This window comes from Cygnus olor, chromosome 2, assembly GCF_009769625.2.
Source record: "Cygnus olor isolate bCygOlo1 chromosome 2, bCygOlo1.pri.v2, whole genome shotgun sequence".
NCBI lineage: Eukaryota > Metazoa > Chordata > Aves > Anseriformes > Anatidae > Cygnus > Cygnus olor.
The window spans coordinates 159,400,430-159,427,631 of NC_049170.1; the positions used below are offsets into that span (position 1 = coordinate 159,400,430).

General features: G+C 53.6%; 1 protein-coding gene across 2 annotated transcripts; it reads left to right on the forward strand.

Moving 5' to 3' along the window:
- Positions 1-26,859, forward strand: RHPN1 (rhophilin Rho GTPase binding protein 1). 2 transcript variants are annotated; one of them, XM_040547442.1, is made up of 15 exons: positions 1-213; positions 8,576-8,694; positions 12,491-12,619; positions 14,703-14,778; positions 15,171-15,248; positions 16,387-16,511; positions 16,798-16,964; positions 17,444-17,631; positions 17,753-17,909; positions 19,259-19,378; positions 21,348-21,542; positions 21,705-21,781; positions 23,012-23,158; positions 24,109-24,267; positions 24,591-26,859. In XM_040547442.1, exons 1-15 carry the CDS (start codon positions 10-12, stop codon positions 24,783-24,785), a joined length of 2,136 nt encoding a protein of 711 aa, XP_040403376.1. In that variant the 5' UTR covers positions 1-9; the 3' UTR covers positions 24,786-26,859. The 2 variants fall into 2 exon arrangements, with proteins under 2 accessions (XP_040403376.1, XP_040403377.1); XM_040547443.1 differs by having other exon boundaries at positions 8,579-8,694.
- The last annotated feature ends 343 nt before the right edge of the window (positions 26,860-27,202 follow it).

A 27,202-nucleotide genomic window follows, 5' to 3' on the forward strand; every position in this document is an offset into this window, starting at 1 on the left:
GCCCTGCTTATGCCCCGCGCCGCTCCCGGGGCCCGGCTCCGCGCTCGCTGCCGGGGCTGCGGCGGCGGGGGGGGGACCCTGAAAGGGACCGTGGCGGGGGGGTCCCCCAAAATGGTGCCCCCTGAGGACGACGAGAGGAGCCCGGCCGGGGCCGGGGAGGGGTCTGGGGGCTTCGTCCTCCTGCGAGCCCCCAGCTGCGGCAGCGCCAGGAAGGTGAGGTTACGGGGGGGGGGGGAGGACTTTGGGGGGGGGATTTTGGGGGGGGGGGGGTGTCAGGGTGAGGACCCCCACCCCAAAGTGGTGCCTGGTGGGATTTGGGGTTGGGGTCCTGCTGGGGTCTGCGCTGTGGGGATGGGGTGTGTGTGGGGGTGTCTATATGGACCCCCCCCCCAGCTTTTTTTTTTTTTTTTTTGGAGGGGGGGGGGGGTCTTGATGATGTGGGGGGGGTGTTTTGATTTTTTGGGGTCCCCCCCCGGATGTCTCCCTGCTGTTTGTCACCCTCTGGATGCCTGTGAGGCTTTTAACCCCCTTTTCCCCCCCCCATTTTACCCATGCCACTTGTGGGAGCGGGTCCAGCAAGGCATCAGCTGGGTGACCCCCCCAAAAAAATCTCTGTACCCCCCAAAATGGGGAACGATGACCCTACTGGCACCCCTTATTTAATGGGTGACAGGGGGTGCACCCGGCAGGGACCACCCACGGGTGCCACTGACCACATCACCCCATGGGTGCCCAGCTGGGCTTGCACCCTCCTGGCTTTGGGGGGGGGGGGGCGCAGCAGTGATTAAAAACTCCCCAAAAAACTTTTTTTTGGGGGGAGTTTTTAAGCGCCTCTCCCGTTAGGTCCGTCCCCTGGGAGCCAGCTTTATGAACCAGCAGCGACTTTGCCCTGCAACCGCAGCCCCCGTCCGAGGAGGTGATCTCCCAAACTTGTTCTTCGGGGCAGGGAGCCGCTGCCTTTCTCTTTCTAAAAAAAAAATAAAATAAAATTATAATTATAATAATAAAAGAAAAGCTGAGTCAGGCTCTGGAGGTGGCTTTTCGTCAGCAGGGATTGAAACTGCACCCGGTGCCGAGCAGGGACCGAGCTGACCCCGAGCTGTGCCAGGCTGCAACCCTAAACCGGGCTGCACTTACCCCGCTGGCAGGTGCCGCTTGCAGGGCTCCCTTTTCCTGGTTTCTCACCCAGATTTTCCATCTGTGAGCCCTCGGTTTATTCTTTTTCCATCCGTCGGACGGTAGAACGGGAGAGGATAAGGCAGGAAAGCGTCACGAAGCTTTACCAAGGTGGGGAAAAAACTGGCAGAGGACGTGCGTTATCTGTGGTTACACAACTTATTAAAACCACCAGCCTGGTTGGGTTTCCTATTACTTCTCTCAATTTCTATTTAAAAGGAACCCTCAGCGTACCCTTTTTCCAGCTGTTTCGTTTCACTCTGGCCGCGTGGGAGGCCGTGGACGTGGCCCCATGTGTTTATCCTCGCTTTTGGGTGATCAGAGGCGCCGCGGCGGTGCCCGTATTTGCTGGGGTTGGCGTTGTGGGGCCGGAGGTTTCACACATCTGTTTCCTCCTGGCTCCCTGCCCCGGCTCCCGGGACACACAGGCAGCCTCGCCGCGGCTGCACCTTCCCAAAAATACAAGCTTTGGATCAGGTTTGTGGGTATTAAGCCCTTTAAAAAACCCAGTGCCCCATTTCCCCCGTTTTTTTCCCCCTCGCTGAGTGCATTAGCCGACGGTCGGGGCACTCGGGGAAGTTTAAAACCTTAATCCTCTGCTCGTTTTTTTTTTTTTTTTTTTTTAAAAGGCCGTGTGATGTAACCATATTCCCAATAAAGGTTTTAGGGGTTTTAGTCTCCCACAGAAAAACAGCTTTTGGCCGGAGTGCTTCATGAGATTAATTCCGTGATAAGGACTTTTTGGTATAAATAGACCAGAAGGGAGCAAAAACCTGGGAAGTGACCTACCTGTTGCCTTGCTCTAGCAGCCCACGCTTTCTGAAATGGGCTTTAGCTGGCAGGAAAAGGCAATTAATGATGCTTTCCTGAAAATGAGCATTTTAAAGTCCTCTTTAGCGAGTGCAGCGGTTCCCTGGGGTTTGTTGTCTCTGTCCCACAGGCCAGCTAAGCCGCTGTCACTTGGCCCGGGGCTGGCCTGATCCGTAACTCACGGGTTGCAAAGGGGGAAAAATAATGCTGGCTGACAGCTCTGCCTCCAGTGAAATAGCAGGGCTTTCACACCGTGGCTCAGAGTTATTTTGGAAGTTAAACAGAGCCTGCCCTATTCCCCCAGCAAGCTTCATGGCCCCGCAGAAATGTCTCTTTTTAGGGACAAGCCTGTGTGCGTGGGTATGTTAGGAAAGGATATCGCTCCTGAGAGCGGATGGAAGCTGGTACCTGTCCTATTTGTGTGCTGGAGCTGCTGTCAGCAGGTGCTGGAGAAAACTCTGAGGATGAGAGCGGCTTGAGGCTGTGCTGTGTGCCTGGCATGCAGGGTTGGGGTCTCAGCCCCGGGTGCCTTGGCCTGAATGTCTGTAGGATTCAGTTGTTTTTTTGGCAATTCAGTTTGTGCGCAGGTATCTGGCTCTGGTTCCTACTCCCGAGCAAATTCTGCAGTGCGCCGTAAGGCGAGCTGGCTGTGTGCACCTCCAGCAGGGAGGCAGCTTGACGCTCAATAACTCGCACGGGGTCACCCCCTGCCCGCTCAGTGCTTCCAAAACAGCTCTTTGGGGTCAGCAATAAGGCAAGCCCAGCACCGGCATGGCTTTGGTACTGCCTACAAACCCTGGTCCTGCCTGGAGGAATCCCCTTTTGGACAAGGGGGCAGAACCGCAGCGAGGCATCGTGAGCTATCTGGAGCGTGTGGCTATCGGCTGTCGGGCCAAGATATCACAGTCTCATTTTGGAGCCTCGCTTGGCTTTGGCTCTGACACGCTCTTTATTTCTTTTCTTCTGACCCTGCTCTTTTAATTCTGACCCTACAGCTCTTGGTGCATGCAGAAGTAGAGCCTGGGGTGGCTTTTTGAGTAGAAGGCGATGAGATGAAGGTGGGTCACGGAGAGCCAGGCTCCTGGCACTTACACCCTGAGCCTTATCCTCAAGGAGAATTTGGTGCGGGGAGGGAATAGAACAGCACTGGAGAGGTCAAGGGATTGAAACCTCCGCGGATCATCCCAGTGAAATCAGCACGGATCATCCAGCAGAAGTCAAACCCTGTCCTGCTGCTCCCCTGGGGATGGGTCGAGCGGTAACACTCCCGGTGCCTTCTGGCTTCCTCCCTTAAATGTATAATCTGTTCCCTGGGAGGGATAATTCATAAAATACAGAAACTTAAGGCTTTAAGGAAGGTATGCAGCAGCCTGGGATAATGAAAATGCTGAAGGCAGCCGAGACCTCAGGGCATGGAGCGGAGCAGGTTGTGCATCACGGGTCGCTTTGCTAACTGCAGCTGGGCTGGGCTTTCTGTATTCCTGCTATTTGACATCTCCTGCCTTGGTTTAAGCAGTGCAAGGGTCTAATCCTGCCGTTGGTCCAGGGTCCTCAGTCGTATGCCTGCCAACAGCATCGCCCTGCAGTGAAGGGGTGGATCTGAGCCTGTGTTACCTGCCTCTGAGTACTGTGACTGCAGCAGGGACGTGCTGCTCATTTTTAAGCTTGTTTTAAAATACTTTTAGCTTTTTCCTGCTGTTCTCTGGTCCATGGAGAGCCTCTTGTGATCCAGCCAAGCTCTCCTGGGAGCTGTTGCTGCGGTTCCTGTCGGGGCTGTACCTAAACTCGCGGCCACAGACCCCGTTCCCACTTCTCTTTTTGACAGATCCACGCCTGGCTTGTGTCACCGTGCTCTGAGCTCCTCTGGACGGGGATGCAGCAGGATCTGCCTTTCCTTTTTTCTTGCTCGTAACGGTACCAGCACATCCTAGGGCTGTCTTTTTCCTTTCTGACGGTGTCACGGTGTCCTTTGATCGCTTCATGTGCTCTTTTTGTTCTTCCCCAGTCACTTCTAGCTACCAGGCTCCTGTTCTTCTACCCGAAATGAAAGAGAAATTAGTCCTTTAGCACACGCCTTTGTTCTTTGGACTTGCTGGCCTCCACCTCTTCCCACAAGTGCTTGGCGATGCCTGTTACTGTCTGGAGCAAAGCTGGCAGGCAATAGCCCTGGTTTTGCACCCAGGTCACAAAACAAAGCTCTAGGTGTGCCCTGTCATCCGAGACACATCCAGGCTTCATCTCCCGGCGTTTATTGGAGCCACGAGGAGCAAAGTGAGGAGCAAAGTGCGCCCGATGATCGTCTCCAAACAAACTTTCCCTAAGGACTTGCTGCGAGGAGGCAGCCTAACCGCGTAATTGCCCTATTTAACACCCCGTATGGGTGCTCGTGAGCTGAAAGAAGGAGTTGCTGGCACCTTTACACCACCCCTATGTGTTCCCAAAAACCTCGACATCCCTCTTGGGGGGAGCTTCCTCTTTGCCTCCACGTTAGGAGGCACGGGTCGAGCGCTCTCTGCCATCTTTGCATGCTGACGGTTGAACGTGATGTTATTTGGCCGATGACTTCGAGGCATAAAGTGCCCTTGCTTATTATTATTGCAATAATTCTGCCCATAATCCTGCTTTGTCGTGGGCAGTGATCTTTGGAGCGGGATCACAGCTTGGGTAATTCGGTGGCACGCACCTCGCTCGCTTTCAGGGCTTTCGCAACGAGCGCTGCGCTCTCTGCGCCCGCAGGCTGTGCCGTTCCCGGGCTGCTCTGTGATTTATAGCCCCTCGTTGGAAGAGCTGTGTGCTGGCTTCCTCTAGTTTAAAGCTTTTACAAAGAAAGAAAGGCTGAGAAATCCCACGTTCGGCCTGGCCCCCTCTTAGGCACCCAACTTTGCCCCGGCATCGATGTCCCTGGGCGCACCCAAGAGGAAAACTGAAACGCCCCCTCTTTCTTCCGACCTTTAAAGGGTCGATCTCAAGAGCTTGCGCAGAGAATTAAGCGAGGAAAATCCTTTTTATGACTTAACAGTGGGTTTTGGGTTTCTCTTTGTATGCCCTCTTACGTAAGGCATTCTCAAATCCATCCCGACTTATTTAGGAACTCCGGTTTTAAGCCTTCGGGTGCAGCTTGAAGAGGGCAGGCACAGCTCTGAATGCCAGCTGTGGCTCCTCGTGCCAGATTCGCAAAGGGTGAGGAGGAAAGCAAGGCACGGGGAGGCCAGATGAAGTCCCTAAGGGCGGCGAGTCTCGGGATCCTGACTTGACATCCACGCGAGGCTTTGGTGTTACGACAGGGGCCCCGGTACCTGCCTTTCCTGTACCTTTCTGCAGTTGGAGAGGAGCCCGGATGGGAACCGATAACCATCTCGCTAAATCCGATCGAGGAGACGGCATTCAGGTGGGGGGAAAAAAAAAAAAAAAACACAAAAAAAACCCTCGCGGCTGTACAAACGGCTCCGTGTCTCGCTCGGGGAGAAGTCTGGGCAAATCCCGACGTCCGGGCTGCCGTCGGAGCGTGTTCGCTCCCCGGCTACATCAGGGCTTGCGAGAGTTCCTGGAGAGCTTCTTTGTTCCTGGGTGGAAAGCCAAAAATGATTGATGACTGTCAGGGTTTGCTGCTGTGTCTGCGCGCTTGAGGAAGGTCTCGTTTATCAGCTTCGGTGTCCCGAGCTCTGACACGGCGGTGACTTGAATTTTGTGGGGTTGTCTCAAGCTCGACCTGGGAGAAGTGGGGAGGGAGCTGCCAAGCCAATTAGTTACACCTCCTAATTACGTTTTCAATTTCTGAATGTCCTGTAGAGCCCTCCTAAGCATCTCCTTATACCACGCCACATCTCACTACTTGTTTTTTCCCTAATTTCTTCTCGTCTTGCCTCCGGACAAGGTGTCCCTTCTGCAAGGTTTTTGGGTGGTCCTAGTGCTTCCTCCATCCTTTCTCAACCGCAGTTCCTCTGGCCTCCTGCCCATGTAATTCGGGTAGTCCTCGCTCCTCTTTTCCCCCAGCACCATCTGAAAAGCCTCTGGCTAATTTCAGCCAAACCTTTGAAGGACGTGGGGGCATCTCGAAGGTGATGGAAGCTCCTGGAGGAGGAAGAGCTCGAGGCAAGGGCGAGATGCTTTCCGCCTCCCTCCCACACAGAGGACAGGACGGGATGCTCAGCCCTGGTGCTTTGTCACCTGCTGCCAAGGCTGTTCATGTTTTGGGTGGATTTTTATGGCTTTAGAGGCTTAAAACAGAGGGAACCTGCTCACCAGTGTGTATTTGGAAATATTTACTAATGCTTTCGGCTGTCCCTGGTGCAACAAGCGTATGCAGCTCTCATCTGGAAACCCAAGGGGCTGTTGAAATCTTAAGCACCGCCTTTCCTTTAATGCTTTTTTTTTTTCCCCGGACATCCGATACACAGGGTGGTGCCTCGTGCTGTCTGGAGAAGCAACACTTGCAGGATCGTGGAATATCCTGAGCTGGAAGGGATGCACGAGGATCATTGAGCCTGACGCTTGATGTTTGTAATCAGCCCTTTTTTATTTAAAAAAAAAAAAGGGGGGGGCGAAAAAAAAATGAACAAATAACACCAGAACTCATGAATTATCTTGGACTTGGTCTGCGCAAGCAGCTATTTCCCAGCAGAGAGTTTGGTGCTGTCTCCTTTGCTCTGAGAGCCTCTGGGTGCTCAGATTTGAGTAGTTTTCGCTTATTTTGCAGGACGGGTGGAGAGAACTTCCCCAGGGGAGAACCCAGAGGTGGCCCTTTCAGAGCAACCTCTTGTGTTTGCTCCTGAGCGTCTCAGACCTCGGATTTGTGCAGCTGTTTTTCTTAACATCCCCCGTAATTTGCTTTTGCAGAATAATTGTGGCTCCGTGCTTTCGGGCCGGCCCTTTAACTTCCACAAATTTGTGGATTACTGTAAAGGACTCAGCCTGCAGATTTACGGACCAGACGGAGCGGCTCTGATTCCTCGGTCTCCGATGTATCAATTAGGAGCTCAAATCTTTCACTTAAACGACAGAGGCGATGTTAATCCCAGGCCCTTTTCAAACTGGGCACCTGTTATTGGATGTCAAATATGAGAAATGAGTTCCCAGAAAGCTGAAATCCATGAAAATGCAAAGTTTTTCATTCCCTGCTTGCCAGTCACAGCTGCTCTTGTACTGTTTCCCCTCTTCCGTGCCTTTCTGGCATCCCAGAAAAATAATTTGAATAAAGCATTCCAGAAAAATAATTTGAATAAAGCATTCCAGAAAAATAATTTGAATAAATACCTTGGAAATAGGTTAGTGTTACCCAGGGAAGACTTAGAGTGTTTTATGGAGGTCTTAGCAAGCGTCGTCCTGGCTTGCTGGATTAAAGACTGCTGCGACCCATCCTGGAGGATGGGGTGAGACCTGGGGAAGCCCCCCAGGATTTTGGCTACGTGGGGGAAAAAAATGATCTGAGAGTTTGGGGCAGGATGGGAGCAGGTAGTGTTGGGGCTCTATTGAGTCCCTAGGGTGGCAAAATCCTCATGTAGGGACAAGGGGGCCGCCAGCAGTGGTGGTGCAGGTAAAGCACAGGGCAGCAGGGTAAGACTACAGCAAAGGGAGGTTTTCTAAATTAAGGGGGTGAAGTAGTGGCTCTGAGAGATTTCTTTGAGTGCTACAGCGGGTCTTAGCTGGTCTTGGAGGAATCTGCCTGCTGCTAGAGGTGGGTCCTGCAGCAGGATGGAGGGAAGCTGCTGCATCCCCGTGCTTTATGCTGGCTCTGGAGTCTCCATCCTCTTAAACTGCCCAGCCTCGTGCCTTTTTCTATTACGTATATATAATTTTCCACCCAGGCATCTCTTAGTTTCATCCATCTGAGCCATTCTTCTCACATAAAAGCCGTCTCCGGGCAGATTTTTGTGGTGCTGGACGTGGGGATGCTCCTCGGGGCATCCCTTCTGCCTGGGGCTTCCCGTGGCACCCTCCTGGCCCCGTGGGGCGCAGGGGTGCTGCCATCTGCTAGCTCCTGAACTCGGAGATTAAAAGTCTGAGGAAAGCCTGAGGAAGGAGGCGGGGATGGGATTAATTCGCTGCTTTGTGCAGCTCGTGTCTCCGGCCTGTGAACTTTCGACTTGCTTCCACTCCATCCCCTGCAGCCAGCGGGCGATGGGAGCTCTGGCAGACACAGCGTCACGTCTGTTTGTGAGCTCGAGGGGTATTTCAGCTTGTCTGCCCCCTCCCCGGGACATCTGGTTTCACTCCTGGGTTGCGTCCACACGGCCAGACCCCGGCGAGGAGCCGCTTCATTCCTCTATCCCTTCTCTGTTGTACTTGAAGCCTCTGCTGAATAACTTAGGGGGGAAAAAAAATGCCGTAAGCAACAGGTTTTATTAGATAATAAAATATTTTTTCGAGTGGCTCTGCTGCCTGTCCCCAGGTGTAGCAATGACGCGTATTACCCCGTATAACAAATCCGATTTTTTTGTCGAAAAGCATCAGTCCTGGACGAACCCGAAGCCTCTGCGTGCAGCAGGGCTGGTGGGGTGACGCGGGACCGTGCTGGGGGGCATCTGGAGATGGAGGTGGGATGGGAACAGCTGCCACCATGCCGTGGTGAGAGCCTGACCCTCTCTCTCAGCAGGGCTGCGACCCCTTCGCCCAGACCCAGCGCAGCAAACTGCAGCACCGCCGGGCGCGGATCAACCAGCAGATCAACAAGGAGATGCGGATGCGCGCCGGGGCAGAAAACCTCTTCAGGTGAGTCCCCGGAGCATCCCTCCGGCCCTGGGGCTTGGCTGGAGGTGACAGTGCCGTGTCGCTGTGCAGGGGAGGGCTTACAGCTCTTTTATCCACGTCTGTCTCGCTGCCGTGACCCATCGCATGTCCAGGAAGCACCTGCAGGCTGCTTGCTCCAAGGGATGTTTCTGGATTATCAGCTGTTTGTTTTTCCCCCTACGAGGCAAGTCCAAGGCTTTTAGGACAAGGCTTTTTTTTCTTTAAACCTGTCTGCAAGTGTGGATCAGTCCCTGAATGGCTGCTTTCTGCCCTGGGGAGGCTTGTTCTGGCCATACCCTGCTTGGGGTTTGCTCAGTCTTCCCCTGGCTTTGCAGCTCTCGCCCTGGAAACGCCTGCCCTCTGCTCAGCGCGGTGCTGATGCTTAATGAAAAGTGGTGATTTAAAGCCCTGGAAGCCTGTCGCAAGGCAGGGTGCAAGAAAGGGGACAGATGTTGGACTGGGATTGAGCTCTGAGTGCAGGCACCCTGCATGATACCCCCAGTAAGTGGGTCAAATCCAGCTTCATTTAAAAAAAAAAAAAAAAAAAAAAAGCTGTTTCAGTAATTCCTCCTGAGGAGAATCTGTCTGAAAACTCACACCTCATTGCATATTAATACAGCCCAGCAGCTCTCCCTCCTGCTGGCAGGATGCATTTATGGCATGGTGCAAAAACCAGTCCCTGTGCAGGGCTTTTAGGTTGCAACTGGTCCAGCACAAGTAGAGCCAGCGCATCGCTGCCATCCCCAGAGAGTGGTCGTGATGAAACAATGATACACTACCCCCATTTTTATTTTGTATATATATATATATATAACTTAGACAAGAGGTCTATAAAACTATATGTATTTCTTTAACCTGCCCATGACCTTTTTTTTAGAGCTTTTGTGTGTGTGTGTATGTATCAAGTTCCTGTGGTGCAAGGTGGGCAGACTTCTTAATACAAGCAAATATCCTTCTCTTTTTTTTTTCCTGCCTATTTTGCAAGTTTGGTGTTGATTTCTCTCCCCACCCCCAGCAATAAAATAAAACTTGTTTTGAATTTGAATAATTGAATGTCAGTCTGTGCCTGTTGTACCTGAAAGAAAAGTTATTGGTGCTCTGCCGAGCTACAGCAAGTAATGGGGTTTTATAGGACAGCAGGGATACCCTGGAGGATGGTGAGGTTCAAGCCCCGTTATCCCTCAGCTTTAGCCAGGCTGGCTGTTAGGGACCATAATTCATCTAATTAAAAAGGCCTTGACATCCCCGTGTGTGCCACTCCATGCAACTCCCCTTTGTTATAATAATAATAATAAAAAAGCCCTGGAAATGTGCTGCCTCAGCAGGAACGCGCCTGGCCGGGGTTTTGGTGCGAAGAGCGTGCATCAGAGCTGCTCTGCTTCCTCCCTCGCCGGGAAGCGAGCAAAAATGTGATGGAAAACCCATCTTAATTACTTGGCCAGGGAGGGGAGGGATCGTTCTCTGCCAGGGCAGAGGCAGAATGCACTGATGGAGCCCTTTTTTTTTGGCTGGATCAGCAATTTGAGTGTCCTTCGGTGGTAATGATGTTTCCTCCTTCCCTCCCTCAAGTCCATTTTGCAGCTGAGTAATGGGTGGATTTGGGGCTGCTCTGGCTTTCAAAATTTGGGGATCTTGGGGAATCGGGGGAAAAAATCAAGTTTGTGCCTGAAATTAAAAGCCAGGAGAGGAGGATTATAAGTTTAAAAAGATTATTGCTCGAAAGCTGTTGAGTTGCACTGAGAAATTTCCTTGATATCTATCTACTAGGTCAGTGATGTGCCCAGCCCGGAGCAGTGTTTGCAGCTTTGCCTCTGCACTTCCAACTTAAATAAAAAATAAAAAAACCACCCTCAGTGCTTTAAAGAAAGTAATTTTCTCAGCTGTTCTGCTCAGCCTGTCGGTCCCCTTTCCTGAGAGGCTGCCACGAATGGTGCGTTGGAAAAATGCACGTGGTGTTTGCTCAGCAGCACGAGGGGTTTGTTTGCTGGATAAATGCGTGGGCAGAGGCAGGGGAAACCCTTCCCTTTTCTTGCCTAAATACCGGGGCACGGCAAAGCAATCAGGAAGATAAAGGTGTCGCCAGTAAACCCATTTTTTCCAAATAACTCAAAAATCTTTGTTCAATGTTAGCTGAGCAAACAGGGGATGACTGCGCTGAGGTTGAGCAAGATCTGGGCTCTGCGTGCCCATAGGGAGATCAGCGCCTGCTCCAGGGAGTACCAAAGCCTACGTCAGCACGGGTTTGCTCCTGGCAAACAATTGCTTGTTCCCAAAATCGCCTCTCTGAGAGGTGCTGTGCTCTGCGTCGCTCCAAACAGCACCTGCGGAGTGCAAACAGAAGTGCCCCAAAGCAACACCAGGCTTTCAGCTGCTCGCTCTGAACCTGAACCAAGCAAAACTGTCCTGGAGAAGCTCACACGTGTGTGTAAAATCAGGCTCTGCAGGCTGCGAAGTCCTTTTTTTTTTTTTTTTTCTGCAGAGCAGGAGTGAAGCAGCATTCAGAAATCCGTCGTGTGCGTGCAAACGTCACCTCGGTGTCACCGGGCTGCGAGTCAGCAAAAATCAGCTGTTGTAACTGAAGGGGGGAAAAATAAATCTGGTGCCAACCGAGAGCGAGAATAGGAAAGTGTTCAACTATTTGGAGGAAAATCGTAGTGACAGCAGCGCTGCACCTCGGTCCTGGAGGAGGTGGGATGCGTGGAGGACTGAAACGATGGCGCAGTGCTGATGTATAGGGGAAGAGGGGGCTTGCTGTGCAGATGCTGTATGGGGGACTGCAGAAATGCCAAAGGATGTTTAAACGGAAGTGGCTGCGGAGATCTTTGGACCTGCTGTGCCTCTGCTTTGTTTGTTTAAAATAATAAAAAAATCCATCGGTCTTGGGGAATCCCAGCAAGGGAGGTACAGGGGAGGAGACCCTAAAGTGCCATCACCCTAAAGAAAAGCAGCATCGCTCCTTATGGCCAGGTCAGGGCGAGGCCCCCGAAGGACGCTGTCAATTAAAAATAAATCAAAAGCAACGTGCCCTGGAGAAGCTGGGGGAAAAAAGCATTGTGGTGTGTTTTTACTGCGGTGTAAAAGCCGTGGTGTTTTTACTGCGTCCCCTGGGGGCTTGCCGTGATTTAGGGCGGGCAGCCAGAGCCCCTTTCGGCCAACAACTGCACGTTGCTGGCTGCGTGGCTGCTGGGTTATCTCTCCCTGCTTTCCTTGGGAGCTGATAAGGAGGGTATAATCAGCCTGGGAGTTTGGCTTGCTGGGAGCAGGCAGCTCGCTGCAGCTGAAATCAATCCTCGGTGTTTACATCTCCTGCCGTGCACGAGGAGGGGGGGGGGGGCAGGTCCCACGCTGCTAATGGGCGAGCACAGCAAGCCTGGCTCTTGCAGAATGGTTATTTCCACCCAAAACGAAGTTTTTCCTCCGGTCTAACCATAAAACATGGATTTCATTTGGTGTGGGAGGCCAACGCTGAGCGCTCGTAACCAAATCTGAAGCTGCGCTGGAGGTGGGAGCATGGATGGGGCTCACGGAGGGGCTGGGTGAAATGAGAGCGGGCGCCCCCCAAGAAAAAAACACCCAAAGACCCCAAATTTTTCTCTGCATCACAAAGGGTTGGATGGAAATAGCTGGTCGTGAAGGCCCAGCCCTCTGGGATGGTTTGGGTGGATGCACATGGCAGGGAAGAGGCGATGGTGTCGTCCCTCTGGGTAACTTTATCCCTGTTTATCGACGCAGCCAGGCTTTTACGGGGAGGTTTGATCCATGCTGTGTTGTCCTGCAGGGCCACCAGTAACCACAAGGTCAAGGAGACAGTTGCCTTGGAGCTGAGCTACGTCAACTCCAACCTCCAGCTGCTGAAGGAGGAGCTGGAGGAGCTGAACAGCTGCATGGATGTCTACCAGAACGACAGGTAGGCGCTTTGTGCACTGGTGGCTGGGGAACAAGAGAGGGCTGGGGCATGGGACAGACTGGCCAGGAACAGTTTTTCAACCTGGGAACAGCCACGTTTCATCTACGAAGCTTCCAGGAGACCAAACTCAAGAGCTTTTCCCAGAAGATCCTTAAAGGAGGTGTTTGGATATTTATGGTGTGTCCTTTGGATGCAGATGTCCCAAAAGCAGGAAAAATAGATCAGAAACAACCATCGTCCCTTACCTTGTCCAGCTGACCTAAGCATCCCCCACAGCATGATGTCTTCCAGCAGGGGATTTAATAGCAATTAACACTTTGGCTGCTCCTGGGATGGTTTCTTTTCCCATCAAGGGTAGGAGTTTCTTCCCCCTCTTTCTGCAATTAGACCTTGAAATGCTCACCCAGCCACCTTGTGCTTGACTTGGGTAATCCCAGCACACTCAGCAGTGATTTGTGGGGTTAAAAAAGCAGAAATCCCCCAGGCACCAAAGCCCAGGGATGCTGCAGCAACGTGGAGCCACGGATATTCCTCTTGGTATATCCGTGTGATTTGCCCAGTGCCTGGTCCTCCTTGGGGAGCATTGCTCTGCTGCTAGGGGCAGAAAGAGGTGCGGAGGACATCAGTGGCTCCATCCTGCTTGCTGCAATGCAGGACGAGGGTGGTCTGGAGGTGTGAGTGATGCTTTAGGGTCGCAGAGAGCAAGAGCTGCCTTTACTATAGAGAAAATACCCTGGGATGCAAGGGGAAATGCATTTCCAGCAGGTCAAGGGGGGAGATCGGAGGTGCCTCCAAACTCAACCACTCTGACCCTAAGAAAGATCAAGGATCCTGTATCTCCACCACCCTTGGGTGCTTGCTGCATCCAGAGGGGCTTCTGCAGTCTCTGAACGTGACCCTGGATGGTTTTCCTCTTCCCCAGCAATGGGCTGGTGATGTGGGGTTGTTGGGTTTGGACTCCAGGGATGCTCAGCTTTTGCAGCCTTCCACGTGTTTGTTTGCTGTGGTTTAAGAACAAAATAGCAGCAGCAACCCCAAAACCCTGCCCAGACCAAACAAAAGCTCCTTTCTTTGCTCTGGGCATTGGATTCGAGTGGAAATCTTGTTAGAGAATGAGTGATAATGGCTTTTCAGCACTAATTATAGCTCTCAAAGCTGTTTATTCGGGGAGTATGAATAGACCAGAATGTGGGTGCAACCTCTGCGCTGCTCCCCAGTTTTTGCCCTCCTTGGCCTGTGATGTGCTAATGCACGTTTCTGCTAACGTGCAGTTTCTGCAGATAACGAGATGGGCCTGTTGTGCAAACCCGGGCTGGTGAGGGCCTGATCCTGCCCGACCTGCCTCTCGTCTTGCCTTCAGAGAGCCCAGTGCGAGCTGTGGATACCGTCAAGGGTTCTGGCCTCCCATCCATATACAGCAGGCAGATGATGGGACCAGCTCTGGAGCTCTTTGCAGAGCAATAATGCTGTAATTTTCTGCACATTCAAGAGCCTCTAAGACCATTTCTTTACTTTTTGGCAGCAAAAACATCAAAATATCAGCTAAATCCCACAAAAGATGGTCCTTCCTGGTTGTCACCCTGCCGCCGTGCAGCATTCCTTCCTCGGTTTGGCACAAATGCCCCGTTTTAATGGTGGAAAACAAACCGCTCCCAGCTGGGTGTTACCAATGTCATCCTAATCTTCAGTGTTTTACAGTATCGACCTGTCTGCCCGATAAGAGCTATTATTAGACGGCTGCTTTTAATAGCAAATTTCAATATCAGGCGGAGCTGCGCTCCTGAGCCAGTCCTTATCAGCGACAGAGCCCAGATTAGCACGTAGGAGCTCATGAATCCGTGACCTGCGCTCGCATCACACCCGTTTCCCAAGGGCTGTTAATTAAAGCAGCTACGTCACCGCAGCCTATTTGATTGCTCTTGTATAAAATAAAAGCAGAAGGTAAAGTAATATGGTAGATTTGGGGTTATTAGCATGCTTTTTCCTTGCAAAGCGCGTCCTTCTGCTGTGCAGACTTGGGTTCTCTTCTAGTTTTGCCCTTCAAAAAAAAACAGCCACCAAAGAGGTTGTTGTCTTCTTCCAGTGAGTCCATCAGCGTCCCTATGATTCCCTTGGGCCTGAAGGAGACGAAGGAGCTGGATTTGCTGCTACCACTAAAGGTGAGCATCAGGCTTTGCAATGAAGGCTGATGAAGGGAAGCAGACTTGCACTTCGGAGATGTTTCTGCACGTGGGCATGATGGGGAGCTGTAGAGGAGATGCTGCAGCAGCTGCAAACGTTTTCCTTTTTGGAATGGTTCCATACTTAGGGGGATGAGGTGGACTTAAAACGGTGGAAAAAGGGTTACAGGGTCTGGAGCAACGGACAAGTCAATGTGTTTTGCCTGGGTTGGAGAGCAGGAGCTGGGCGGAGAGGAGATCCCTTTCTGTGCTGCAGGTTTTCTTGCAGGGAGAGCTGGCAAGTCACTTATTCAGAATCGCCAGAAGTCACCCTTTAAATCTTGAATATCCTTTTTTCAAGAATTGATTCAGGATTTTCTTTCCCCATCCAGGATTTCATCAGCGAGCACTACGGAGAGGAGGGGACCTTGTTTGAAAAGGAAATCAAAGAGTTCATGGAGCTGCGGCAGGTCGGTGTCCCTCGGCGTGCAGAGTCTTGCTTTGGCTTGTTGAGGAATGCTCGTTGGAGGTGCTGTGTATTGGTCTGGGTCCCCTCGTGCTCCCTCCAAACTGCACGCTTGTCCTCGCGTCTCGGGGGTGCTGGAAGCCTGCGGCATGTGCTGAGCACCCCGGCTTCGGTTCATAGATTGCAAAATAGTATAGATGTTTCAGTAATTGTTTGCTGTCCCTGTGAGTGAGTCCTTTGATGACCTGATAACCTAGAACAAACAGCAATAAAAATACAGTGCCGTCCATTATTAATGTTTGATGAATAGTTCACCCCCGGCAAGGCTAAATGACTGCTCTCTCTCCAGCTAACACGCAGCGTAGCGCTTGGAGAAGAGGAAATGTAGAGCAATCCGGTAAAGGTGAACTTTATCCTTTCCTACAAAGCAGCTCTCCTAAGTAACCTCAGTTTTGCCTTGCCGTGCAGCTTTGATCTTAAGAGCGGAAAGGAAAAGCTTTCCCAGGCTTTGTGAAGGTCCCAATCCTGCTCGCTGGGCTGCGGGAGGGGTGCCCTGGAAAGGCACAAGCTGGGAAAAGGCTCGTGACTGAAACTAGGAGAGCTCTGGCACTCCTCCCCGTGTCGAGTCAAAAGCCCAAACACTTTCCTATTATGAACAGAAATCGTATTTCTTCCCTAGCGTTAATTCCATCAGATTTTGCATGAGTTTGTGCCTTTAAAAAAAAAAGGCAAATCCCAGCTCGGTTGAGGTGAGCACGGCTGGATCGTGCCCTGCTCGCGGGCTGCTGGCTCCGGTCTGGGTGCCCCAACCCGGTGTCCCCCCCAGCCTTTCCCGTGCCAGCAGTCAGGCTGTCTCCTTTCAACCTGCCGAAAAGCAGGGAAGCCACAGAAAAGGGGCTTCTTTTTCAGCGTTAATACAATCCCGCCCCTTGCCTGCTTGTGTTAGGGGGGTCCGGACGGGCTCAGCTCCAGGCTCTTCCCCCATCCCCTGCAATCCTGCACCCCTTTGGGTCGCATTTTTCCCACCTGACCTGTAGTTCATAGGGTTTCCCAGCATGTACAGCTCCCTAAATCTCATCTTTCCCTCCTGTTCTCCTCTCTCCCCCCCTGACGTGTCTCTTCCCCCTCTCCCATCCCCGCAGGCGATGCGCACCCCCAGCCGGAACGAGGCCGGGCTCGAGCTCCTCATGGAGTATTACAACCAGCTCTACTTCCTCGACAGCCGCTTCTTCCCCCCCAGCAAAAGCCTGGGGGTCTTCTTCCACTGGTTGGTGCAGCATTTCCCATCCAGCCCCTGCTAACTCGGGGTTGAGCAGGGAGGGAAGCGCGGCCAGGCTCCCTCCCCACCGTGCCGGGGTCTTCATCTCGGGCAGGTCCTCCTGAGCTCCATCGCCAACGTGAAGAGCCGGGTTTCCTTCTTGCTTTTGGCTCAGTGACGTTGCCTTGGGTGGATGGGTTGAAGGAGGCAGGGCTTAAAAGCTCGTCCTCAAGCGGGAGCAGTGGGGGGACGGCCGTGATGCCCTCGTCCCCGTGTTGACTCTTCCCTTCCCCAGGTACGACTCCCTGACGGGGGTCCCATCCCACCAGCGGGCGCTGGCCTTCGAGAAGGGCAGCGTCCTCTTCAACATCGGAGCCCTGCACACCCAGATCGGGGCACGGCAGGACCGTGCCACCCTGCCGGGGCTCAACCAGGCTATCGATGCCTTCCAGAAGGCGGCCGGTAGGTGGGCTCCCCTTCCCAATCCCCTTGGCGGAGCTGACATTTCCCTGGGGCAGGAATAACGTCAAGAAGTGGAGCTGTTGGGCAAAGAGGGTCGGGGGAGTCTCCAAGGGACTGCATTTGGGGCTTTTGAGGAGAAAAGCTGCAGGTCCAAGGGTGGGTTAGATGGCAAGGTAGCACCCCTTGGAGTTTTTCCAATAGCATCGCCAGTTGCAGTGAGAGGTTTGAGCTCAGTGAGCATCTTCGTGGCTTTTCTCCTGGTCGAGGTGGGAAGGGACCTCTGGGTCCATCTGGATCAATGCCACCTCCAGCAGGGTGCCCACCACCAAATCCTGGTGGCTTTTGGAAGATCTCCAGGGATTTGAGACTCCACAGCCTCTCTGAGCAACCCGTGCCATTGCTCATAGAGAAACCTTCATGCTCCGAACCCTCCGCGCTTGTAAGCCCGAGAGCTCCCAGCAGCTTCTCTCCTTGTGCAGGTGCCTTTAACTACTTGAAGGAAAACTTCTCCAACGCTCCCAGCCTGGACATGAGTGCGGCTTCCCTCACCATGCTGGTGCGGCTGATGATCGCCCAGGTCCAGGAGTGCGTCTTCGAGAAGGTGACCTTGCTGCGTGCCCAGAAGGACTTTCTGACGTGGTTGCAGCTCGCCCAAGAGGCAGCCAGGGTAAGGACGCCCCATAAAACCCTTTAAAAAGCCCAGGGGTGACAACCTGCTGTCACTGCCACCCAACAGACGAGCTGGATTCCAACCTTTGGGTCATCAACGTGGGTTTTGACTCCCGCAGGTGGAAGACGCCTACTCGCTGGTGCACCAGACAATGACCCAAGCCCACGTGAAGGATTACGTGCCCTTCTCTTGGACCACCATGGTCCAGGTCAAGTCGGAGCATTTCAAGGCCCTCTCCCACTACTTCTCTGCCACCGCCCTCTGCGACTGCCCCGGTGAGTGCTGTGTCTTCTCGTAGCAGCCTGGCATTGGCAGAAAGAGGGGAAAAGGGGCTTCTGTAGAATAGCAGGATGCCAAACCTAGAGTTTTTGGGATGCTCTGAGCTGCTGATCACGCCAATTGATGCAGTGATTCATACGCAGGGCAGCTGTCCCCCATATTTCTCCTTCTGGCTTGCACAGTGCTTGCAAAGTCCTTCCAAAAAAGCCAACAAAAAGGTGCTGTAGGGATGTCACCCCCTGTCCCCTTTGGGGCTGGGTGGCTGTCCTCAGCCAGGCAGCTTTCAGAGCCACCAGGTCCACGTGGTAGGCCAGCCAGGGGCTTCAAAGACATAAAAATAAGCTCTCCCATACCAGGAAATTGCTGAACTACTTGAATTAAATTGCCAGCTTGTGGCTGGCTGCCCTGGGTGCCTGTGTGCAGCGTGGCTGTACCCGAGCTGGGTGACGTGGCTCCGGGGAGCCAGCTGGAGCAGGATGCGACCCATAATCTCCATCTGCTCTGTCACCACCGCCCGTACGCGCGATTTTGGGTCAGGCTGAGGGTTTGGGGGCGGGCAGCTGATGCACGCAGCGACCTGCGGCGTCGAGCCACCATGTGGTGGGGTGGCTGGGGACGAGCAGGCTGGAGGGCTTCTCGAGGTCGTCTTCTAAGGTAGGTTCGTCTTTTTGGCCATCTTCGTCTCCGTGAGCCTGGGAGGGGTGCCGGGCTCGAAACCACCGAGGCTTGTGCATTGCAGAAGCAGTGGTGAGCGAGCAGAGCTGCTGGGGGAGAGATGGTGGGACACCTGGCGATGGAGACAAGTGGCAGAGGATAGTGGTGGGTCCAAGGGATGGGGCAGACCTCTCCCCTGAAACTTTGAAGCTCTTTGAATACCATCAGGCACTGGGGGAAGCACAAATCTGCAGGAGATCCCTAATCTGGGGGGTTTGTTTTGCACCAGCACCCTGTTGAGATCTCCTGTGCCCACTCACTGCCTCTCCAAGCATGCTCGGGCCCCGTTGTTGAGAATAATGAATCCTTTGCCCCCGTAACTGGCTGGCAATTAACTCCTTATGCTGAAGTTTGATTGTCTGGAGCTGCTGGGTGCCGATGCCAGGGATGCTCACTGGGCTTTGGCATCTCCTGTAGCTAGGACCAGCAAGTCCACGGGGATTTCTTGGTTGCTTGTGCCCAAGAGAGGAGGCTGCCACGTAACCCTGAGCTCCCTGCGAGCCCAAGGAGATGGGGAACAGCTCTGGATGTAAAAAATGGTGTAAAAGTCACGCGCACAGAACCCGGAGCGGTGCTTGGAACAAAATGCCCTGACTTTTCCCTGTGTCCCCCTCCCCTTCGTTTCTCCCAGCGGCATCCGACGCTGAGCTGCCCGAGCACGAGAAGGCTTTTATCCAGTTCCACGTCACCATGCCGGAGGGGCCGTCGCTCCGTGTCCTGCTGCAGGATCCTGAAGAAAGAAGGAAGCTAGGTAAGTACATCTATCCCTGGGGCAGAGCACAGGTCTGGGTGATGAAACCCTGAATCCCTGTAGGAACGGGATTCATAAAGGCGCCACGAGGTTTTGGGGGATCTCTCTGTGCAAAGACAACTTTTATTGGGTTTTCTTTGAAAAGAGCCTCTCCTGGAGAGGCGGGAAAGCATCACGGTTCCCTGTTAAGGTGCTGAGGACAGCCCAATGTGCTCGTGTTGACCCATCTGGCCAAATGTGACAGTAAAACCCCGGGCACCGAGGTATCCTGAGCCAGGTAACATCACCCAGCACAGCACAGAGAAATCTGTTGGGACGTGGAGCTCCTGGAAGAAGCCTGGCTTGGGCTTGCAGCTGCCTTGACTTGACAAGGAGAAGCAGTGACGGCTGGGGGTGGTTTTTTTAGCTGCATCAAAAGGCTTGGGAGACGAGAGCTTCCTCCCACGCGGATTTTCAGCTTCGGGGAAGAGACAGAGCATTGCTTATTCAGCTGAAGTCGTGTTTTAGCAGCCCTCCCGAAGAGGCAGGAGCGAGAGCAAGCTCAGTGCCCTGCTTCTGGGGCGTCAGCTTCTGCTTGCCTCCTCCACAAGCTGCCTCTTGGGCTTCTTTTTCCAAACAATCTCCATTCAGCTTGTGAAAAAATGAATGTGTGCAGGTCCCAGGCTCAGCTCTGGTTTGAATCTGGAGGGAGGGAGGATACTTGCAGCATTAAAACCATGTCCCTAGAAGGATATTTTTTCCCCTTCCCTTGCCTTATAGTTTATAACATCATGCTTTATTCCACCATCTTCAATAAACTGGAGCCAGCAGCTTGCACAACTTCTGTGCCTGACCTGTATTTTGGTAATCTCTTGTTATCTTATCTCTTCATTATCAGTGTAAATAGCAGCAGTTAGCGATAAGCCATTAAAACCTCCTTGCCGTAGCGTTTTCTTGCCCACGAGTGGGGCTGGCTGGGGGTGCTTGGATAGAATATGATTGATGCGTGAGATGAGATTATTTTGGGGAGAGTCTCTTCCTCTCTCTGTTTTTCATCCAGCCTCGAAATGTTCCCTCGATTGCGACATCTTGCACAAAGCAGCCTGATGGGCTCTGGTCCCCATGGCTCTGGAGCAAACACCATCATTTTCCCTGCCTTATGTTGCCACCGTGTGTCCTAAATCTGGAAATGCTACAGGCACACGTGTTTCGATGATACATCCATCTATCTAAATATATTTATCCTTTTCTCTAGCATTTAGAAGCGTTGGGTACGGGTGCCTTCGTCTCAGTCTCTCGCAAAGGGGATGTTTGTAGGATACTCATAGGTCATTTATTCGCGAGTCTTTGGGATTTCATCGATTCTGGTCGTGTTTTGGCTGCTCTCTCTTCATAATTTGTTTTCGCGAGGGTGGAAACACCTTGAAGGCTGGTGGAGAGGAAGGAAGTGAGAAGAGGGTACTGGAGAGGGTGGAAAGGACCTGCAGGGCAGGGCGAAGAGTGTGCTTAGCCTAGAAAAAAGGGAGCTGCAGCAGATCTTCCCGAAGCTAAAACGCTGCCACCGGGAGGACGGGGCTCGATTGTCCTTTGTACCCCCGGGGGATACAAGGTGATGGAGAGAAGTTAATTTGCGGAGATTTAGGTTAAGCGATAGGAGGAACTTCGGGGGCGGCGGAGCCCGGTGCCAGCCTCCCTCTCGCTCCTTCGCCGGAGGTTTCTTGGGAACATCTGCCAGCCCCGTCTCCGGCGCCGGGGGAGCGAAGTAGGTCACCCTTCAAGGTCCCTTCCCGGCCCTCCGTCGGGGGGCTCGAGCTGACGGCTGGGACCTACCCCATTTAGAGCCCGTTGGCAGGCTGCGAACGTGACGGGGCCGTCCCTGAGTCACGGCGGGTGACACAGCCGCAGAGGCTGCCTCCGTCCGTGGGCAGCCGAGCGAGCGAGAGCGCCGCCGGTCCGCATCCGGGCTCTGCATCCCCTCCGCTTCCCGCAGGCAAAGCTCACCTGAAAAAAGCCATCATGAAGCACGAGGAGGCCATGAGGATCCACGGCTTGTGCAAGATCCTGCGGAAGATGGACATCCTCCAGGAGGTCCTCTCCTTCGCCCACAAGCGCTCGCTGAGCAAATATTCTGAAATTGACCACGAGGAGGACTTCTTTGAAACTGGGGATGCTCCAGATATTCTGCGTAAGTGTATTTTTATTTTTTTTTTTCCTTGCCGGTGGGAGCGAGGGCTGCGGGATTTTATGGCTTGCACCAGCTCTGCTCGGGGAGCGGGATGTGGAGGCAGCAGCTGCCGCTTTGCTCCTGCCTGACGGGGTGTTTGTGCGCTTCTCTCCTTACCGCTAGCCAAAACGCATCAGAAGCCAGAGATCAAACCGCCCAACTTCTCCCAGGTGAAGGTGACCGACCTCTTCCACAGGCTGGTACGTACGGCTGCGAGACCGGGTGGCCCCGCGGGACCAGGTGTCACCTCCTCCCCTGCATGCTCTGCTTTCCTGCTCCCCTTCCTCCCCGTGCAGCTGCTCTCCGAGCAGGACGAGCCGTCTCTTTGCACACAGGACCCAGGCAGGAGGAAGGGTGGAAGGGCGCGGCTCTGTCTATGCAAGACTAAATGGGTCAAAATTCATTACGTTCCCCGAAAATCTTCCTTGCACTGTGATGTGAAGCTCCTCTGGTGCTCGGGAAGCAGGCATGGGCGCTTTGGGTGGGCTTTGGTCCCACAGGACCGAAGGGACTGTTTAGTGGAAGCTTTTTTTGGGAGCAGAGGAGGTTGAGGATAGAGTTACCCGTAGGGTAAACACTGCTCTGTCTTAGGTATGTGACCAGCACCAGCTGGGAAGCACTGGGAAAATCCCATGGGTCTTTATCCCTCCCTTCCTAGAGTTTATAGGGTCCTGGGGAGCAGGGCTGAGCTTTGGGGCTGCCGTGGCTGTGCTGTCCCTGTCCCTCAGGTGCCCCAAGGACACACAGCACCCTGGGGAGAGGCTGGGCTGGTTGGGATGTAACCAGGATCTCTGCTCTTGGGCAACCCAAGTGTAGGGCAGGCGGGTATATCCTGCTCCTGAGAGAACAGGAAAGGTTTTTGGAATGGTCTGACCCCGAAGAGGCGACCGACCCCAATGCCTTGCGCCCTGCTGCATCTCCAGAGCCAGGCTGGGGTGAAAACCTCACCCCTTCATCCCCCCTTTGGTGATGAGTTTTATTTCCAGAAGGGGGGAACTAAGGGTCCTGCTCTGCACCGTAGCTTTCTGTTTTGTTTGCTCCAGGATTGCAGTGTCTAAAATGATTCTGGCTCCTTGACCTCGGTGAGACCCCCTCCTCCTGCCTTGCAAGGAGGATGTCCCAACTCAAGCTGGCTGAAGGGTTGGAGCAGAGACCTCCTGCGATCCTTTCCAACCTGCGCAAGTCTGTGTTGCTGCTCACAAAGCCACCCTCTGACGAGCACTCTTAGCAGTTCTCACTTTATAGTGCATAAATCCGGTGGTTTTGATATGCAGGAAGATTAAAACACTGGGCAGGCTCCAAACTGAATCTTCAAAGAAAAGCAAAAGCCAGGCTTTCTTGCTCTGCCTCCTCGATGGCAAAGGCTGCATGTCCCCGGGGCGTTGCTCTTGCACCGAAAGGTGCTTTCCCTGTTTCTGCTTTGACCCCAGGGGCCCCTCTCGGTTTTCTCGGCCAAAAACAAGTGGTACCCGGTGCGGAGAGTCCACCTGAGGAGAGGAGAGAACGGCTTTGGGTTCACGCTGCGGGGAGACTCCCCCGTCCTCATCGCCGGCGTCATCCCGGGGGGCTGTGCTGCTGTGAGTACCCGGGGGATGCTGGAGGTGGGGGACCCCCCATTTGGGGATGTGATGTTGGATGGAACGAGATGGCAAGCCCGAAACACAAATTATCTCCGTGAAAACTCACTGTGTGATGTATCAGGAGCGACCTTGTTTTCCAGCAGAGGCTCAGTGGAGCATCCTGGTGGGATGCCCGAGCGGTCCCCCACTCTCTTGGCGCTGCACAGCACCAACTGTGCCACCGGAGCTCAGCATCTCCATAACAACAGGCTCCGTAGCAGCAGGATCATGTCCCTTTCGGGGAGCCTAAAAGCTTCTTAAAGAAGATCTGAGCCCACAGCGTGTCCCCCAGGCCGCTAACGCTCGTTGCACTGAGCTGGGGTGGGATTGCACTCCGGAAAGACACTGAAATGTGGCCACAGGGACAAGTTTCCAAACCTCCACTTCATCTGGGCCAGCATGAACCCCTGGCTCGGGGTTGCTCCTGGCTGTAACGTCCCGACAGCTCTAGATTTGCCTTAAGCATCTCAAGAGCCTTGTTCAATCCTGACACATGAAACGGGTGCGCAAGACCTCGCTAAGCCTGCTCTGTTTTCCCAAGGCTCAAGGCTTGCAGGTGCTGATTTTTGTTTTCTGGAGACCTGTAGCGTTTAACTCCTGTCGGTGAGGCAGAGTCGGACGTGCTCTTGTCGCAGGGCTGGGAGTTTATTGCGTGCTGGACGTCAAGCGCGGCAGCTGCAAAAGAAATCCTTAGCCTGTGGGCATTCCCCCTACAGCAAAGCAGCTGTAAGACCATTAGGATGACGAGGCTTTGGCTGTCGGCTGAGGGCAGACCCCAGCCATCCCCACGGCTCGTCTCTCTGCAGGATTGGGACCTGCTTGGGGCAGGGGGGGTAGAAAAGCGAGCAGACCTGATGCTGCAGCATCTATGAGCAAAAATGAGTGCACCCTCTCTTTTCCCCCCGCAGGAAGCCGGGCTGAAGGAGGGCGACTACATCATCTCGGTGAACGGCAAGGACTGCAAGTGGTCCAAGCACGCCGAGGTGGTGCAGCTGCTGAAGAGCACTGGCGAGGAGGGTGTGGAGATCGGCGTGATAACCCTGCAGGGCTCGGAGGGGCCGAGAGCTGTAAGTCATGTCCCAAGCCTTTTTGGGGGGGAAACTGCAGCTCTGGAGGGAGCTACGGGCTGCTTAAACCAGGCTCTGCTCCCTCTCCAGCGCAGCAAGTTCATTTGCAGCTGGCCTAGGAAATATAAAGCAGGCAGCAGCTTGCGGGGATGGCAAGCTTTGTCGTTTCACTCTTAGCCTCGAGCTAGGCGCCAAAGCAAGCTGCTCTGCAGGGGACAGAGGTTTCCCAGTGTCCCGGGGCAGGGCTGAGGCCAAGCCATCAGCGTTTGCACCCCCGGCTCGGTGCTGCCCTGGCTTCACGCCAGTCTCTGCTCCCCAAACAGGCGGAGAAGAAGGCTGCGGCGATGTCCTCGGGCAGCGGGCTGCTGAAGAGCAACAAGGAGAACAGCCGGAAGAGCCTGATGAACAGCAAGAGCGCCAGCACGCTGCTGATCTGGAACAAGAAGAGCAAGCGGAGCAAGAACAGCACTTACAGCGTCCCCTTCACCGCCGTGGGAGACAACGAGGCCATGTACTGAGGCGCCTGCCGGGCTAGGTTGTGTCCCACGAGCTCTGGGGCTGGCTGCTCGTCGACCCTCACAAGCACTGGTGGCCTCTCCGGGCTGCGCTGGTGTCGTGGCTGCATGGAGCACCCCTGGAGGATGCCGGGACCCCCCCGGGGACACGCCGCTGGTCGGATCCTCTCCGAGGAGGCGAGTGATGCACAGCCCCTGGCACTGCTGATCGCTGGACTCCTCCATCTCCTGCGTTTAAAACGGTCCTCGGCTAAACAATGGGGGGAAACGCTGGTTTATTATTATTATTTCTTCTTTTAAGGGGTCGGGGAGCTGTGCTTCGGTATAAAGCAGGGCCTGGTTTGTGTCTTCTGCTCGGTGCAAGGAGCAGCCAAACCAAGCCCAGCCATTAAAGCAAAAGCTGTAACCTTTTCTAGCGTCTCATAGGCTTTCTCTGCAAGGTGGAAGGCAGCACCGCCACCGTGCCGCTCGCTGCCAGCAGAGCCAAGTCGTTCAGGAGCTCCTGCCCGGCGGCACCGTTGGAGGAAGGTGCAGAGGGTTTCAGTTTTGCAAGCCCCAGGTTAACAAAGCCCATCGGGGCAGGCTGCACGTGGAGATCATGTTCGAATTCCCAGTTTTGGGGAGAGTTTAGCTCGGGCACCGATGACAGTGTCGCAGGGTCTGGGACAGATCTGCCCAGGTGGTTCGGCAGCACCGAGCTGTGCATCCTTGCCGTGACACTAAGGGGTGTCCTAGCAAGCTGTTAAATCTAGGATGGGGTCGACATGTCCCCATCACCAGGTGGCAGTGTGTCAGATCCTCCATCAGCAGCAGCAAGGAGGCAGCTCGTGGGCTGCATGTTCCCGTGAGTTTTGCAAATAGCATATGTTTGGTCACATCTAAGCGAGCTCACATAGAAGAAACACGAGCACAGGCTTGTGCAGTGCTGAATTAGGGCTCCTGTGCAGGGTTTTTTTTAACGGGCACCCAGCTTTGCCCAGCAAATCCAGCCTGGCTGCACAGCCTGCTTCTTTGGAAGAAAAGGGAAAGACTTAACGTGCATTTGTTGTCTCGCTTTTTTAATCAGTAGAGGTGGATTGCCCTAAATATGTGAGTAGATTAATAGCTAAGAGCCTTGTTTCTTACTTGGTATGAGATTAAAATTCCAGGAAGATAGCTCCTCCAGATTATTAAACTACTAAATTTGTGCTAGTATTGGATCTTGCACACGTTGCTAATACCCTAACACTGTGCTGTCAGCATTCATACCAGAGCTGGCCTGATGGATACATGCATCTTGGTAATTGTACTGGAAATGCAGGGAGACTCCGAATACGCATGAGATAGATTGGCAAAATTTTCTCAATCCCATTTCTGCCTTGTGCATTATTTTTCTGAAAGCTAAAGAGCTGTCTGGCCTTGAGTGCTTGGATGATCTTGGTTAGGTATAAAATACCCTTCAGAGATGCAATTGTATTTTTGTACTTTTAAGTCGTGACAAATTCGTAGCGGGAGCTTAATGAAATGAGCTGAGCACGTGGGTGCCTTCGGGCTGGCAGCAGGACACTGCTCGGGGTCGCACGTCCGCTTCTTGGTGGCCCGGTGCCCACGTGCCAAGCTTTCGGCCCCGGTTTTATTTCAGGAGAACTGGAGGAGGGCTTCTAGCTCTGCCTTCCTTGCCGAGAAGCCTCTCCGCTTGCACGATGCGAGACCTAGACGCCGTCAGACGGGATTACGGCTCTGGCTGCCACCGCGAGGCCATCTGCTGCAGTCAGATTTTCTGCCTAATCTTGCCAGCTGCTCGGCGCAGGGCGGTGAGACTCACAGGCAAGGGCCTTGCCATGAACACATCCCGGCAGCAACTCCACTGATCCTAAACGTCTCGGAGCTAGAGGTGTATTTATTTAAAAAAAAGCGTGCACACGCAGTGACTGCGGGCATCGCGGGTCCTCCTGCATCACCCGACCCTTCCGTCGGCATTGCCGGAGGGGTTGCATTTCGTGCGAGCTGGATCTTTTTCCTAACACCAGTGTTTTGGTTTTTAATTTGTACGTGGACTCTCACCTTTTATGGATTAAAAAGCACTGCTTTGAAAGCACTTCACAGCGTGTATCTCTGTTGCTGATTTTAGGTGGACTGGGTGCACCGGCTGTGGTGGGGGGATAAGCCCTGGGTTGGGCTTGTGAGTGGGTTTGGGTCAGTTTTATGTAAATCTGGAGCTGTTGAGGTTGGGAGAGGTTGTTGGGCTCTAGTATGACCTGATCCAAGGCAAACCAAGCTATGAAGCATCCAGATCAGTCCGGCAGCCCTTGGTGAGCCATCATCTCCTTCTCCAGCATGCTGTAGTGGTGGCCGGTGACTTTGTCACATGAGTTATTTCACAGAATTAAAGCAGGAGGTGGGGAGTAGGGCTCAGGCTGGATCCCTTGGGGGCTTTTCTC

Excerpts from the sequence above, each read along its gene's own strand:
- RHPN1 (XM_040547442.1), top strand. The coding sequence starts at position 10 with ATGCCCCGCGCCGCTCCCGGGGCCCGGCTCCGCGCTCGCTGCCGGGGC. Across the intron at positions 15,249-16,386 it reads AGTTCATGGAGCTGCGGCAG|GCGATGCGCACCCCCAGCCG; the intron begins GTCGGTGTCCCT and ends CCATCCCCGCAG. Across the intron at positions 16,512-16,797 it reads CTGGGGGTCTTCTTCCACTG|GTACGACTCCCTGACGGGGG; the intron begins GTTGGTGCAGCA and ends TCCCTTCCCCAG.